The sequence below is a fragment of the Engystomops pustulosus genome, unplaced genomic scaffold (genome assembly GCF_040894005.1).
Source record: "Engystomops pustulosus unplaced genomic scaffold, aEngPut4.maternal MAT_SCAFFOLD_152, whole genome shotgun sequence".
In the NCBI taxonomy this organism is placed as follows: Eukaryota; Metazoa; Chordata; class Amphibia; order Anura; family Leptodactylidae; genus Engystomops; species Engystomops pustulosus.
Window position 1 is genome coordinate 60,750 of NW_027285032.1, and position 17,869 is coordinate 78,618.

Sequence of the window (17,869 nt, forward strand, 5' to 3'; positions counted from 1 at the left end):
GCACAGCACTAGTACTCCTATCCTGTATATATGGGCACAGCACAGTACTACTACTCCTATCCTGTATATATGGACACAGCACAGTACTACTACTCCTATCCTGTATATATGGGCACAGCACAGTACTACTACTCCTATCCTGTATATATGGGCACAGCACAGTACTACTACTCCTATCCTGTATATATGGGCACAGCACAGTACTACTACTCCTATCCTGTATATATGGACACAGCACAGTACTACTACTCCTATCCTGTATATATGGGCATAGTACTACTACTCTTATCCTGTATATATGGGCATAGTACTACTACTCCTATCCTGTATATATGGGCACAGCACAGTACTACTACTCCTATCCAGTATATATGGGTACAGCACAGTACTACTACTCCTATCCTGTATATATAGGCACAGCACAGCACTACTACTCCTGTATATATGGGCACAGCACAGCACTACTACTCCTATCCTGTATATATGGGCACAGCACAGTACTACTACTCCTATCCTGTATATATGGGCACAGCACAGTACTACTACTCCTATCCTGTATATATGGGCACAGCACAGTACTACTACTCCTATCCAGTATATATGGGCACAGCGCAGTACTACTACTCCTATCCTGTATATACAGGCACACTACTACTACTCCTGTCCTATTCTATCTTGCAGAGCTCTGAGGTCGTGGAGTCAGCAAGGTCGGGGGCAGCGGTGGAGGATGCGGGCAGCTCTCTGTACACGGTGAGGGGCTTCTCTGGGGGGCTCCTGTGTGTATAGGGCAGGGGCGGACTGGGAATTTAAAATGGCCCTGGAAAAAAATATAAAAGTGGCCCCATCTTATGGGCGGAGTCAAAACAAGTGGGTGTGGTCAGATAATGTGGGTGGGGTTATAACAGACAAATTGTTGGTAGATGGCCTTAATGCAAAACAAGAACATCTTTTGCTAGTAAGTGAATCTAATGTGACTTGTCGATCAGTAAATTATGCCTTAATTACCTTTCCCCTGTGCCATACATGTAGAATTCAGAGAAAGAATATATTGATACTGCCTCCTATGTACAGGAATAATGCTACAATAGCACATTCAATCCTGCCTTCTATATACAAAATAAAACTACTACAATACCTTCTCCCATATACAAGCCAACTACTATATATATATAACTACTATAATACTGCCCCAATGTACAAGAATATAACTACTATAATACTGCCCCAATGTACAAGAATATAACTACTATAATACTGTCCCCTATGTACAAGAATATAACTACTATAATACTGCCTCCTATGTACAGGAATATAACTCCTATAATACTGCCCCCCATGTACAGGAATATAACTGCTATAATACTGCTCCCTATGTACAAGAATATAACTACTATAATACTGCTCCCTATGTACAAGAATATAACTACTATAATACTGCCCCCTATGTACAGGAATATAACTACTATAATACTGCCCCCTATGTACAAGAATATAACTACTATAATACTGCCCCCTATGTACAAGAATATAACTACTATAATACTGCCCCTATGTACAAGAATATAACTACTATAATACTGCCCCCTATGTACAAGAATATAACTACTATAATACTGCCCCCTATGTACAGGAATATAACTACTATAATACTGCCCCCCTATGTACAAGAATATAACTACTATAATACTGCCCCTATGTACAAGAATATAACTACTATAATACTGCCCCCTATGTACAGGAATATAACTACTATAATACTGCCCCCTATGTACAGGAATATAACTACTATAATACTGCCCCCTATGTACAAGAATATAACTACTATAATACTACCACCTATGTACAGGAATATAACTACTATAATACTGCCCCCTATGTACAAGAATATAACTACTATAATACTGCCCCCTATGTACAAGAATATAACTACTATAATACTGCCCCCTATGTACAGGAATATAACTACTATAATACTGCCCTCTATGTACAAGAATATAACTACTATAATACTGCCCTCTATGTACAAGAATATAACTACTATAATACTGCCCCCTATGTACAAGAATATAACTACTATAATACTACCACCTATGTACAGGAATATAACTACTATAATACTGCCCCCTATGTACAAGAATATAACTACTATAATACTGCCCGCTATGTACAAGAATATAACTACTATAATACTGCCCCTATGTACAAGAATATAACTACTATAATACTGCCCCCTATGTACAAGAATATAACTACTATAATACTGCCCCCTATGTACAGGAATATAACTACTATAATACTACATATATACACAGAAGCGAACATGAAAAAAATCAGTATTTACCATATACAACTACAGAAAACACATGAGATCCTCACCTATTGCATCCAGTGACCTCAGGTGACGTCTCCTCGGATTGTATTCGTTCCTCATCTTCTCCATTAGTTCCACCATCACCTTGTTTCTTCCTCCAGGTACACAGCGTTCCTGCAGAGTTTACCACACAGACGTCTTATGTACTGCACTTTCCCATTGTCCCTTCTTCTGCTACCACCAATACTGTGCCCCAAATACTGTAATAGAGCCCCCTACAATATTAATACCACACAAATAGTGCCCCATAATGTAACTGTAATGGTAAGGGTAATTTATTTCTTCTTTCTCTCCTTTAACCCCCCCCCCCCCCCGCCCCACCCCAGTATTGATAGAGCTCCTACTATGACCCAGGCATAAAAATAATGGCCCCAGCCAGCCCCAGATATATAATTAATTCCCCCCGGCCCCAGACATATAATTAATGCCCCCTGCCAGCCCTAGATATAGAATAATGCCCCCCGCCCCAGACATATAATTAATGCCCACTGCCAGCCCTAGATATAGAATAATCCCCCCCCCCACCCCAGACATATAATTAATGCCCACTGCCAGCCCCATTTATACAATAATCCCCCCCCACCCAAGACATATAATTTATGCCCACTGCCAGCCCCATATATACAATAATCCCCCCCCACCCAAGACATATAATTTATGCCCACTGCCAGCCCCATATATACAATAATCCCCCCCACCCCAGACATATAATTAATGCCCCCTGCCAGCCCTAGATATAGAATAATGCCCCCCCCCCTGCCCCAGACATATAATTAATGCCCCCTGCCAGCCCTAGATATAGAATAATGCCCCCCCCCTGCCCCAGACATATAATTAATGCCCACTGCCAGCCCCATATATACAATAATGCCCCCCCCCTGCCCCAGACATATAATTAATGCCCCCTGCCTCCCCCCACCCCAGATATATAATTTATGCCCACTGCCAGCCCCATATATACAATAATCCCCCCCCCCCCGACATATAATTTATGCCCACTGCCATTCCCAAATATAGAATAATGCAGCCCCCCTCCCCAGACATATAAATAATGCCCCCCGTTCTGTAATTTAAAAAAAAAACATCATACTCACCCCTTTGGTGCAGTTTCTTCCCGTCTTCCTCGGTGGCTTGGTGTAGAGGCGCGGGATAGTGACGTCACTGCTCCGCGCCTCCACACCAAGCCGCGGAGCTACACGGAGGCCGGCGACAGCTGACAGCTGGTAAGTCAGCCTACTCCACGCTACACAGGTCGCGCAATGACGTCGATTGCACAACCTGTGTAGCTGGGTGTATACACAGACGCAGAAGCAGCGGTGCTGCGCTGCGTCTGTGTACTAATCAATAGTAACGGCATCGTACGATCGTACGATGCAGGTACTATGGATTATGTGAAAAGTTTTAGGGAGTGCGGACCGGCCCCGCACCAGCTCCGGACCGGCCCCAGACCGGCCCAGGACCGACCGGCCCACCGGGAAAATTCCCGGTGGGTACAATGGCCAGTCCGCCCCTGGTATAGGGGGCGCTGCTCACCTCATGGATGTGGGTGGACAGTCTAGTAGACACAATGGAGTCCCCTTTATGAGAGTCTTATGGATACGTTATAGATGGGGGGGGTCATAGGGACAGGTTAGGGTGGGGGTCCCCACGTCATATCACCCCCTCACTGACTATCACTCCCACCATGTTATCACAGAGCCTGGAGCCCAGGACAGAAGACGTCTACAATATCCTGGGGGACAAGAGCCGAGGGAAGGAGCGGCCCAAGGTAAGTGATGTTCTGCAGCAGAGGAGATGTAAATTGTGAGGTTCTGCAGCAGCTGAGGCGTGTCATTCATCTGGTTATTTTCTATAAATCCTCAGCAGCACCAGGTGCAGGTCCATGACAGCAGAGATTACACCGTGACCCTGACATTGACCTTTCACAGTGTGACCCTGACCCCTGGTATAACCCTGCCCCTTATATTATAGGGAATGGGCACATACACGCTGGATAAGCCCCCAAGCAGACCCCCGGGGAGAGATTAGTCATGAGGCTCCTTGTCATTGTTCTATCTCGGCCTTTGGAGCTTTGCTGATTTTGGGGGGCCTGGAGGCAGCCGGGGCCCGGAATACCGGAGTGGCTGGCGGTTGCGGCCTAGGGCACGCTGTGGTCACGGTGCTTGGTATGGCGACCGGAGGGCTGTCCTACAGCCTGGCAGCTCTCCAGCAGGTGGTGTGTGCAAGAAATTATATGGAAGAGAGGCTGTGGTACTGGTTCTCCCTGGGGCAACCCCTGAGGTGTCTGTAGGATGAGTCCCTGGGTAATGGATGGGGAGCCCGTGGTGGTAACAGCCGTATCCAGGGATCAGACGAAGACAACGTTGTGCAAAATAACTCACAGTTCTTTATTGAACAACAGGCAACGGCCAAACAATAACAGCAGATTCTTAAGCTGGAAGAGTCATGGAGAGCTGGTCCGCAGGAAGGTTACATGTAGCCTGGTAGTAGCTTCAGGCTGAGTCCGGGTGGTGGATCTCAGTTCTGGGCTCGAGTCTCCGGACTTGCCCTGGGTGCTAGGCACTGGCCTGAGGCACCTGTGGTTCCTGGAATTAGGACACTGGCTGTGGCAGACAGACCATGAGGTCTGGTTCTGTCTGCAGACTAAACAGACTGAAAAACATGTGCTTCCCCCCAGCAGGGGTTTATGTACTCCCCTGGTCAGGTGGTAGCCCCTCTCCAATCACCTTCCAGCTTGTATTCCAAGAACATCATTGGACAGTCACATATCACAGTGTTGACTGTTGCCTTACCAGGCAGTGGCTGCAGCTGAAATGACTCAATATTCCAAGTTCTAGAAACATCCTAGAGAGATGATCAGTCCCCCTAAAAGCTCTTGACCTGGAGAGGGCGCTATTCGCAACTACCACCTTGCCCATGCATTGGCAGGGGTGTTGCATATACATGCTCCTTGTCAGTAAAACCCCCGACAGCTCCAGGACCTGCAGTGATGTCTTAAGCATGTGACTGATCACATGCTTCAGGTCATCTAATTACATACCAGGAATGGGATGTAGCAGAGTTCTTTGTGTTTGAATATAGTAGAACTGTGTATGTATGAAAGTGTGAGGGCACAAATAAAGCCACAGCTTAGGCTCCCATCACTGGCTCTAATGAGTGGGTCCGATCCTGCACACACAGCGCAGGGTATATACAGTGACACCTTTTTGTACAGGTAACAGGTGATCCGTTGTCTCTTCAGCTGTGCTAAAAGTATTTTTTTATCAAGTGCCACCTGACCAGTGGAGTATAAAAACCCGTGGCGGGCACGAGCACATGGTCAGTCAGAGCAGAAAGTCACACCTCTTGGTCTGAAGTTCTAGTACATTCCAGGAGCAGAGAGAGAAGCAGGTCTAGTGGGCGGCTCCTGCAGAGCTGCCATCCAGACCCACTACCAGGAAGCAGAGGATGCTCAGGCCACTGCCTGACACCTTGGGCAAATCAGGAGACTAAGTCCCAGAGCAGAGGTCCACTGTCCGGACTTGGCTCCATCTACCAGCCCAGCCTGAGGTTACTACCAGGCTGTGAGCAATCCTTCCTGCGGATCAGCTATCTCCCACCAGCATTCCAGCTCTGCTGATTCTGCTGCTGATCAGGTTAGGCCGTTGCCTGCAGTTTGAAGTTGAATATAGAACCATGAGTTGATTTGCACAACGTGCCTCTGTGTGATCCCTGGATCAGGCTGCTTCACCATCACCGGCTCCCCTTCCTCCATCACACAGGGATTCCCATACACACCTCAGGGGTCGCTCCAGGGAGAAAACTCTTCCATCAGCCTCTCCCCCATATTTCTTGCACTCCTCTGGACCGGGTAAGTAAATTATCTCACATATCACCTCACATAATACCGCACACATAAGATGTCATATACGTATTGCCTTTAGTAACCAATCAAAGCTCAGAACTCATCTTAATGACCTGTAGCAAAATAGAAAATGAGCTGTGATTGGTTGTTAAAAGCCGAGCTGTGATTGGTTGCTAATTGCCACAGCAGCAGTAGACAATGGCTCCTGTATATGGGGGGTAATAAGTGGATTTTGAAAGTGCAGGGTGAAAATTTCGGCTCAAAATAGAGTCTATGATGTTCCCTGAGTCACACAGAGCAGCTGTGCAAAATTTGGCGATTGTAAACGCGACAATGCAGATTCCTATACATAAATACACACAAATATATACATATACACATACATACATACATACACACATATATACATACACATACACTCACCGGCCACTTTATTAGGTACACCTGTCCAACTGCTCGTTAACACTTAATTTCTAATCAGCCAATCACATGGCGGCAACTCAGTGCATTTAGGCATGTAGACATGGTCAAGACAATCTCCTGCAGTTCAAACCGAGCATCAGTATGGGGAAGAAAGGTGATTTGTGGCCTTTGAACGTGGCATGGTTGTTGGTGCCAGAAGGGCTGGTCTGAGTATTTCAGAAACTGCTGATCTACTGGGATTTTCACGCACAACCATCTCTAGGGTTTACAGAGAATGGTCCGAAAAAGAAAAAACATCCAGTGAGCGGTAGTTCTGTGGGTGGAAATGCCTTGTTGATGCCAGAGGTCAGAGGAGAATGGGCAGACTGGTTCGAGCTGATAGAAAGGCAACGGTGACTCAAATCGCCACCCGTTACAACCAAGGTAGGCAGAAGAGCATCTCTGAACACACAGTACGTCGGACTTTGAGGCAGATGGGCTACAGCAGCAGAAGACCACACCGGGTGCCACTCCTTTCAGCTAAGAACAGGAAACTGAGGCTACAATTTGCACAAGCTCATCGAAATTGGACAGTAGAAGATTGGAAAAACGTTGCCTGGTCTGATGAGTCGCGATTTCTGCTGCGACATTCGGATGGTAGGGTCAGAATTTGGCGTCAACTACATGAAAGCATGGATCCATCCTGCCTTGTATCAGCGGGTCAGGCTGGTGGTGGTGGTGTCATGGATCCATCCTGCCTTGTATCAGCGGGTCAGGCTGGTGGTGGTGTCATGGATCCATCCTGCCTTGTATCAGCGGGTCAGGCTGGTGGTGGTGGTGTCATGGATCCATCCTGCCTTGTATCAGCGGGTCAGGCTGGTGCTGGTGGTGTCATGGATCCATCCTGCCTTGTATCAGCGGCTCAGGCTGGTGGTGGTGGTGTCATGGATCCATCCTGCCTTGTATCAGCGGGTCAGGCTGGTGGTGGTGGTGTCATGGATCCATCCTGCCTTGTATCAGCGGGTCAGGCTGGTGGTGCTGGTGTCATGGATCCATCCTGCCTTGTATCAGCGGGTCAGGCTGGTGCTGGTGTCATGGATCCATCCTGCCTTGTATCAGCGGCTCAGGCTGGTGGTGGTGGTGTCATGGATCCATCCTGCCTTGTATCAGCGGGTCAGGCTGGTGGTGGTGGTGTCATGGATCCATCCTGCCTTGTATCAGCGGCTCAGGCTGGTGGTGGTGGTGTCATGGATCCATCCTGCCTTGTATCAGCGGCTCAGGCTGGTGCTGGTGGTGTCATGGATCCATCCTGCCTTGTATCAGCGGGTCAGGCTGGTGCTGGTGGTGTCATGGATCCATCCTGCCTTGTATCAGCGGCTCAGGCTGGTGGTGGTGGTGTCATGGATCCATTCTGCCTTGTATCAGCGGGTCAGGCTGGTGGTGGTGGTGTCATGGATCCATCCTGCCTTGTATCAGCGGCTCAGGCTGGTGGTGGTGGTGTCATGGATCCATCCTGCCTTGTATCAGCGGCTCAGGCTGGTGGTGGTGGTGTCATGGATCCATCCTGCCTTGTATCAGCGGCTCAGGCTGGTGGTGGTGTCATGGATCCATCCTGCCTTGTATCAGCGGCTCAGGCTGGTGGTGGTGGTGTCATGGATCCATCCTGCCTTGTATCAGCGGCTCAGGCTGGTGGTGGTGGTGTCATGGGTCCATCCTGCCTTGTATAAGCGGGTCAGGCTGGTGGTGGTGGTGTCATGGTGTGGGGAATATTTTCCCATGCCCATGTCCATCCCTTTATGAGCACAATGTACCCTGTAACATCTGATGGCTACTTTCAGCAGGATAATGCGCCATGTCATAAAGCTGGAAGCATCTCAGACTGGTTTCTTGAACATGACAATGAGGTCACTGGACACAAATGGCTCCACAGTCACCAGATCTCAATCCAATAGAGCATCTTTGGGATGTGGTGGAACGGGAGATTCGCATCATGGATGTGCAGCCGACAAATCTGCGGCAACTGTGTGATGCCATCATGTCAATATGGAGCAAAATCTCTGAGGAGCTTCCAGCACCTTGTTGTATCTATGCCACGAAGAATTGAGGCAGTTCTGAAGGCAAAAGGGGGTCCAACCCGTTACTAGCATGGTGTACCTAATAAAGTGGCCGGTGAGTGTATATATATACATACATACATATATACATACATACACACTTATATATACATATACACACATACATACTTATACATACACACAAGTATATACATATACACAAATACATGCATACATCCACACATATATACATACATACATATATATGCAACACCCCTGCCAATACATAGTCAGGCTGGTAGTTGCGAAGGTCAGGTGTTGTTAGGGGGAGTCGCGAACCCACTATGAAGTTTCTAGAACCTGGTCATTGTGTAATAGCAGCTGTAGATCCTGCCTGAACAGTTACATGGGTGTAAGTTATTGACCAATGATGTTTCTGCCATGTACACTGGAGTGTGATTGGAGAGAGGCTACCACCTGACCAGGGGGATAAAACATGGACAGAGTGAAGAGAGAGACAGTGTGTAGAACACCTTCAGTACTGACACTTAACCTAATCTTAGTATCATGGTTTATACGGTTGAAATAAGATACATGTCCATCAAGTTAAACCAAGGAAGGAGGAGACTCCAATCCGGAGCTGCAGCTTCCACAGTTTGGACGCATCTCCATCCCAGCCTGCATCTACTACTAGGCTGCACCTACTAACAGGCTGGTGCACTATTCCTGAGGACCCCTCTCCATGACCACTCCAAGTACCAGAATCTGCTGTTATTGTTTGGCCATTGCCTCTTGTTCAATAAAGAACCACGAGTTCATATGGATAACATTGCCTCCGTCTGATCCCTGGTTGCGGCTGTTACCACCACGGGCTTCCCCATCCATTACCCAGGGACATATCCTACAGACACTCAGGGGTTGCCCCAGGGAGATTCAGTACATCAGCCTCTCCCTCCATATTTCTTACACACACCACCTGCCATGTGGCATATATATATATATATAGTGGTAAATCTGTTTTATATATATATATATATATATATATACTGTATACACCTGATATCTTTTTATTTTTTAGACAGAGAAGACAAAGGTGACTGATAACGATGTGTACGAGAACGTGCAGCCGTGATATTCATGGATCGGGAAGCGTGGGACCTGTGGGACCAACATCTCTGATGCCTGACACTGAATGGAAATTACTATTTGTTGTTACTGTAGAGCAAGGGGGCGGGTCATTGATAAGGGGGAGGGGCTTCTTAGCATCTGAAAATGTCATGGTCCCAGTATATGTCCAATGAGGACAAAAATAGCACATGACCTCTCTCCTCTAAGACCCACATTATGGTCCAGGGGCATCTGCTACAAATGGAGATTATTGCAGCAAATAGCGGCAGCTCCTTTCTCCTCCCCTCCTGTGCCCCCTCTACTGTATATCTCCTCCCCTTCTGTGCCCCCTCTACTGTATATCTCCTCCCCTCCTGTGCCCCTATACTGTATATCTCCTCCCCTCCTGTGCCCCTATACTGTATATCTCCTCCCCTCCTGTGCCCCCTCTACTGTATATCTCCTCCCCTCCTGTGCCCCCTCTACTGTATATCTCCTCCCCTCCTGTGCCCCCTCTACTGTATATCTCCTCCCCTCCTGTGCCCCCTATACTGTATATCTCCACTCCTCCTGTGCCCCCTATACTGTATATCTCCTCTCCTCCTGTGCCCCCTATACTGTATATCTACTCTCCTCCTGTGCCCCCTCTACTGTATATCTACTCTCCTCCTGTGCCCCCTCTACTGTATATCTCCTCCCCTCCTGTGCCCCCTCTACTGTATATCTCCTCCCCTCCTGTGCCCCCTATACTGTATATCTCCTCCCCTCCTGTGCCCCCTCTACTGTATATCTCCTCTCCTCCTGTGCCCCCTCTACTGTATATCTCCTCTCCTCCTGTGCCCCCTCTACGGTATATCTCCTCCCCTCCTGTGCCCCCTCTACCGTATATCTCCTCCCCTCCTGTGCCCCTTCTACTGTATATCTCCTCCCCTCCTGTGCCCCTTCTACTGTATATCTCCTCCCCTCCTGTGCCCCCTCTACTGTATATCTCCTCCCCTCCTGTGCCCCTAAGCATGCAACCCCTATAGTTACAACAATTAGAAGTCCTATATAGGGGAAGATTGTCCCAAGTGGAGACAAAGGACACCATGTAATACCGAATCTCAGTAATAGATGGCGACACAAGCAGAGAAATGTACAGTTATAAAATCTACACTACAGGACCTATAGTATATGTATATAATCCAGATTAATAAACTTTTGTCACTATTGTACAAGCACTGTCACCTCCTGTGTCCTCCTCCTTTTATAGATTGTAAGCTCCTGTGACCATTGTACAAGCACTGTCACCTCCTGTGTCTCCTCCTTCTCATAGATTGTAAGCTCCTGTGACCATTGTACAAGCACTGTCACCTCCTGCCCCCCCTCCTCCTCATAGATTGTAAGCTCCTGTGACCATTGTACAAGTACTGTCACCTCCTGTGTCCTCCTCCTCCTCATAGATTGTAAGCTCTTGTGACCATTGTACAAGCACTGTCACCTCCTGTGTCTCCTCCTTCTCATAGATTGTAAGCTCCTGTGACCATTGTACAAGCACTGTCACCTCCTGCCCCCCCTCCTCCTCATAGATTGTAAGCTCCTGTGACCATTGTACAAGTACTGTCACCTCCTGTGTCCTCCTCCTCCTCATAGATTGTAAGCTCTTGTGACCATTGTACAAGCACTGTCACCTCCTGTGTCCTCCTACTCATGCATTGAAAGCTCCTGTGACCATTGTACAAGCACTGTCACCTCCTATGTCCCCTCCTCCTCATAGATTGTAAGCTCCTGTGATCATTGTATAAGCACTGCCATCTCCTGTGTCCTCCTCCTCATAGATTGTAAGCTCTGTGACCATTGTACAAGCACTGTCACCTCCTGTGTCTCCTCCTCATAGATTGTAAGCTCTGTGACCATTGTACCAGTACTGTCACCTCCTGCGTCCCCTCCTCCTTATAGATTGTAAGCTCTTGTGACCATTGTACAAGCACTGTCACCTCCTGTGTCCCCTCCTCATAGATTGTAAGCTCCTGTGACCATTGTACAAGCACTGTCACCTCCTGTGTCTCCTCCTCATAGATTGTAAGCTCTTGTGACCATTGTACAAGCACTGTCACCTCCTGTGTCCTCCTCCTCATAGATTGTAAGCTCCTCTGACCATTGTACAAGCACTGTCACCTCATGTGTCCTCCTCCTCATAGATTGTAAGCTCCTGTGACCATTGTACAAGCACTGTCACCTCCTGTGTCTCCTCCTACTAATGGATTGTAAGCTCTTGTGACCATTGTACAAGCACCGTCACCTTCTGTGTCCCCTCCTCATAGATTGTAAGCTCGTGTGACCATTGTACAAGCACTGTCACCTCCTGTCCCCCCTCCTCCTCGTAGATTGTAAGCTCCTGTGACCATTGTACAAGCACTGTCACCTCCTGTGTCTACTCCTCATAGATTGTAAGCTCCTGTGACCATTGTACAAGCACTGTCACCTCCTGTGTCCCCTCCTCCTCATAGATTGTAAGCTCTTGTGACCATTGTACAAGCACTGTCACCTCCTGCGTCCCCTCCTCATAGATTGTAAGCTCTTGTGACCATTGTACAAGCATTGCTACCTCCAGTGTCTCCTCCTCCTCATAGATTGTAAGCTCCTGTGACCATTGTACAAGCACTGTCACCTCCTGTGTCGTCCTCCTCATAGATTGTAAGCTCCTGTGACCATTGTACAAGCACTGTCACCTCCTATGTCTCCTCCTCCTCATAGATTGTAAACTCTTGTGACCATTGTACAAGTACTGTCACCTCCTGTGTCCTCCTCCTACTCATGGATTGTAAGCTCTTGTGACCATTGTACAAGCACCGTCACCTCCTGTGTCCCCTCCTCATAGATTGTAAGCTCCTGTGACCATTGTACAAGCACGGTCACCTCCTGTCTCCTACTCCTCATAGTCTGTAAGCTCCTGTGACCATTGTACAAGCACTGTTAACTCCTCTGTCTACTCCTCCTCATAGATTGTAAGCTCCTGTGACCATTGTACAAGCACTGTCACCTCCTGCATCCCCCCTCCTCCTCATAGATTGTAAGCTCTTGTGACCATTGTACAAGCACTGTCACCTCCTGTGTCTCCTCCTCCTCATAGATTGTAAGCTCTTGTGACCATTGTACAAGAACTGTCACCTCCTGTGTCCCCTCCTCCTCATAGATTGTAAGCTCCTGTGACCATTGTACAAGCACTGTCACCTCCTGTGTCCCCCCTTCTCCTCATAGATTGTATGCTCTTGTGACCATTGTACAAGCATTGTTACCTCCAGTGTCTCCTCCTCCTCATAGATTGTAAGCTCTTGTGACCATTGTACAGGCACTGTCACCTGCTGTGTCCTCCTCCTCATAGACTGTAATCTCCTGTGACCATTGTACAAGCACTGTCACCTCCTGTGTCCCCACCTCATAGACTGTAAGCTCTTGTAACCATTGTACAAGCACTGTCACCTCCTGCGTCCCCTCCTCATAGATTGGAAACTCCTGTGACCATTGTACAAGCACTGTCACCTCCTGTGTCCTCCTCCTCATAGATTGTAAGCTCCTGTGACCATTGTACAAGCACTGTCACCTCCTGTGTCCCCCCTCCTCATAAATTGTAAGCTCTTGTGACCACTGTACAAGCACTGTCACCTCCTGTGTCTCCTCCTCCTCATAGATTGTAAGCTCCTCTGACCATTGTACAAGCACTGTCACCTCCTGTGTCCTCCTTCTCATAGATTGTAAGCTCTTGTGATCATTGTATAAGCACTGTCACCTCCTGTGCCCCCTCCTCCTCATAGATTGTAAGCTCCTGTGACCATTGTACAAGCACTGTCACCTGTGTCCTCTCCTCCTCATAGATTGAAAGCTCCTGTGACCATTGTACAAGCACTGTCACCTCCTGTGTCCCCTCCTCCTCATAGATTGTAAGCTCCTGTGACCATTGTACAAGCACTGTCACCTCCTGTGTCCTCCTTCTCATAGATTGTAAGCTCTTGTGATCATTGTATAAGCACTGTCACCTCCTGTGTCCCCTCCTCCTCATAGATTGTAAGCTCCTGTGACCATTGTACAAGCACTGTCACCTCCTGTGTCCTCCTTCTCATAGATTGTAAGCTCTTGTGATCATTGTATAAGCACTGTCACCTCCTGTGTCCCCTCCTCCTCATAGATTGTAAGCTCCTGTGACCATTGTACAAGTACTGTCACCTCCTGTGTCCTCCTCCTCCTCATAGATTGTAAGCTCTTGTGACCATTGTACAAGCACTGTCACCTCCTGTGTCCTCCTTCTCATAGATTGTAAGCTCTTGTGATCATTGTATAAGCACTGTCACCTCCTGTGTCCCCTCCTACTCATGCATTGTAAGCTCCTTTGACCATTGTACAAGCACTGTCACCTCCTGTGTCTCCTTCTCATAGATTGTAAGCTCTGTGACCATTGTACAAGCACTGTCACTTCCTGTGTCCTCCTTCTCATAGCTTGTAAGCTCTTGTGATCATTGTATAAGCACTGTCACCTCCTGTCCCCCCTCCTCCTCATAGATTGTAAGCTCTTGTGATCATTGTATAAGCACTGTCACCTCCTGTGTCCCCTCCTACGCATGCATTGCAAGCTCCTGTGACCATTGTACAAGCACTGTCACCTCCCGTGTCTCCTCCTCATAGATTGTAAGCTCTGTGACCATTGTACAAGCACTGTCACCTCCTGTGTCTCTTCCTCATAGATTGTAAGCTCTGTGACCATTGTACAAGCACTGTCACTTCCTGTGTCCTCCTTCTCCTAGATTGTAAGCTCTTGTGATCATTGTATAAGCACTGTCACCTCCTGCCCCCCCTCCTCATAGATTGTAAGCTCTTGTGATCATTGTATAAGCACTGTCACCTCCTGTCCCCCCTCCTCCTCATAGATTGTAAGCTCCTGTGACCATTGTACAAGTACTGTCACCTCCTGCGTCCCCTCCTCCTTATAGATTGTAAGCTCTTGTGACCATTGTACAAGCACTGTCACCTCCTTTGTCCTCCTCCTCAAAGATTGTAAGCTCCTCTGACCATTGTACAAGCACTGTCACCTCCTGTGTCTCCTCCTCCTCCTCATAGATTGTAAGCTCCTGTGACCATTGTACAAGCACTGTCACCTCCTATGTCTCCTCCTCCTCATAGATTGTAAACTCTTGTGACCATTGTACAAGTACTGTCACCTCCTGTGTCCTCCTCCTCCTCATAGTCTGTAAGCTCCTGTGACCATTGTACAAGCACTGTCCCCTCCTGTCTTCCCTCCTCCTCATAGATTGTAAGCTCTTGTGACCATTGTACAAGCACTGTCACCTCCTGTGTCTCCTCCTCCTCATAGATTGTAAGCTCGTGTGACCATTGTACAAGCACTGTCACCTCCTGCGTCCCCTCCTCATAGATTGTAAGCTCTTGTGACCATTGTACAAGCATTGTCACCTCCTGTGTCCCCTCCTCATAGTTTGTAAGCTCCTGTGACCATTGTAAAAGCACTGTCACCTCCTGTCTCCTCCTCCTCATAGATTGTAAGCTCCTGTGATCATTGTATAAGCACTGTCACCTCCTGTGTCGTCCTCCTCATAGATTGTAAGCTCCTGTGACCATTGTACAAGCACTGTCACCTCCTATGTCTCCTCCTCCTCATAGATTGTAAACTCTTGTGACCATTAAACAAGTACTGTCACCTCCTGTGTCCCCTCCAACTCATGCATTGCAAGCTCCTGTGACCATTGTACAAGCCCTGTCACCTGCTGTGTCCTCCTCCTCATAGATTGTAAGCTCTGTGACCATTGCACAAGCACTGTCACCTCCTGTGTCTCCTCCTCATAGATTGTAAGCTCTGTGACCATTGTACAAGTACTGTCACCTCCTGCGTCCCCTCCTCCTTATAGATTGTAAGCTCTTGTGACCATTGTACAAGCACTGTCACCTCCTGTGTCCTCCTCCTCATAGATTGTAAACTCCTGTGACCATTGTACAAGCACTGTCACCTCCTATGTCTCCTCCTCCTCATAGATTGTAAACTCTTGTGACCATTGTACAAGTACTGTCACCTCCTGTGTCTCCTCCTCCTCATAGATTGTAAGCTCCTCTGACCATTGTACAAGCACTGTCACCTCCTGTGTCCTCCTCCTCATAGATTGTAAGCTCCTGTGACCATTGTACAAGCACTGTCACCTCCTGTGTCCTCCTCCTCCTCCTCCTAGATTGTAAGCTCCTCTGACCATTGTACAAGCACTGTCACCTCCTGTGTCCCCTCCTCATACATTGTAAGCTCCTGTGACCATTGTACAAGCACTGTCACCTCCTGTCTCCTACTCCTCATAGTCTGTAAGCTCCTGTGACCATTGTACAAGCACTGTCACCTCCTGTCCCCCCTCCTCCTCATAGATTGTAAGCTCTTGTGACCATTGTACAAGCACTGTCACCTCCTGTGTCTACTCCTCCTCATAGATTGTAAGCTCCTCTGACCATTGTACAAGCACTGTCACCTCCTGCGTCCCCCCTCCTCCTCATAGATTGTAAGCTTTGACCATTGTACAAGCACTGTCACCTCCTGTGCTCCTCCTACTCATAGATTGTAAGCTCCTGTGACCGTTGTACAAGCAGTGTCACCTCCTGTGTCCCCTCCTCCTCATAGATTGTAAGCTCCTGTGACCATTGTACAAGTACTGTCACCTCCTGTGTCCTCCTCCTCCTCATAGATTGTAAGCTCTTGTGACCATTGTACAAGCACTGTCACCTCCTGTGTCCTCCTCCTCATAGATTGTAAGCTCTTGTGATCATTGTATAAGCACTGTCACCTCCTGTGTCCCCTCCTACGCATGCATTGCAAGCTCCTGTGACCATTGTACAAGCACTGTCACCTCCTGTGTCTCCTCCTCATAGATTGTAAGCTCTGTGACCATTGTACAAGCACTGTCACCTCCTGTGTCTCCTCCTCATAGATTGTAAGCTCTGTGACCATTGTACAAGCACTGTCACTTCCTGTGTCCTCCTTCTCATAGATTGTAAGCTCTTGTGATCATTGTATAAGCACTGTCACCTCCTGCCCCCCCTCCTCATAGATTGTAAGCTCTTGTGATCATTGTATAAGCACTGTCACCTCCTGTCCCCCCTCCTCCTCATAGATTGTAAGCTCCTGTGACCATTGTACAAGTACTGTCACCTCCTGCGTCCCCTCCTCCTTATAGATTGTAAGCTCTTGTGACCATTGTACAAGCACTGTCACCTCCTTTGTCCTCCTCCTCATAGATTGTAAGCTCCTCTGACCATTGTACAAGCACTGTCACCTCCTGTGTCTCCTCCTCCTCCTCATAGATTGTAAGCTCCTGTGACCATTGTACAAGCACTGTCACCTCCTATGTCTCCTCCTCCTCATAGATTGTAAACTCTTGTGACCATTGTACAAGCACTGTCACCTCCTGTGTCCTCCTCCTCCTCCTCATAGTCTGTAAGCTCCTGTGACCATTGTACAAGCACTGTCCCCTCCTGTCTTCCCTCCTCCTCATAGATTGTAAGCTCTTGTGACCATTGTACAAGCACTGTCACCTCCTGTGTCTCCTCCTCCTCATAGATTGTAAGCGCGTGTGACCATTGTACAAGCACTGTCACCTCCTGCGTCCCCTCCTCATAGATTGTAAGCTCTTGTGACCATTGTACAAGCATTGTCACCTCCTGTGTCCCCTCCTCATAGTTTGTAAGCTCCTGTGACCATTGTAAAAGCACTGTCACCTCCTGTCTCCTCCTCCTCATAGATTGTAAGCTCCTGTGATCATTGTATAAGCACTGTCACCTCCTGTGTCGTCCTCCTCATAGATTGTAAGCTCCTGTGACCATTGTACAAGCACTGTCACCTCCTATGTCTCCTCCTCCTCATAGATTGTAAACTCTTGTGACCATTGTACAAGTACTGTCACCTCCTGTGTCCCCTCCAACTCATGCATTGCAAGCTCCTGTGACCATTGTACAAGCCCTGTCACCTGCTGTGTCCTCCTCCACATAGATTGTAAGCTCTGTGACCATTGCACAAGCACTGTCACCTCCTGTGTCTCCTCCTCATAGATTGTAAGCTCTGTGACCATTGTA

At 47.9% G+C, this 17,869-nt stretch overlaps 1 protein-coding gene across 1 annotated transcript in view; it reads left to right on the top strand.

The window, feature by feature from the left end:
* Nucleotides 1-11,004, top strand: part of LOC140108570 (uncharacterized) — a 28,357-nt gene extending 17,353 nt beyond the window's left edge. Inside the window, exons 4-6 of the mRNA XM_072131833.1 lie at nucleotides 682-750; nucleotides 4,068-4,139; nucleotides 9,750-11,004. Coding sequence (XP_071987934.1) covers nucleotides 682-750; nucleotides 4,068-4,139; nucleotides 9,750-9,803 — 195 coding nt within the window. The 3' untranslated portion in view covers nucleotides 9,804-11,004. The remainder of the gene's footprint in view (nucleotides 1-681; nucleotides 751-4,067; nucleotides 4,140-9,749) is intronic.
* Nucleotides 11,005-17,869: the final 6,865 nt, after the last annotated feature.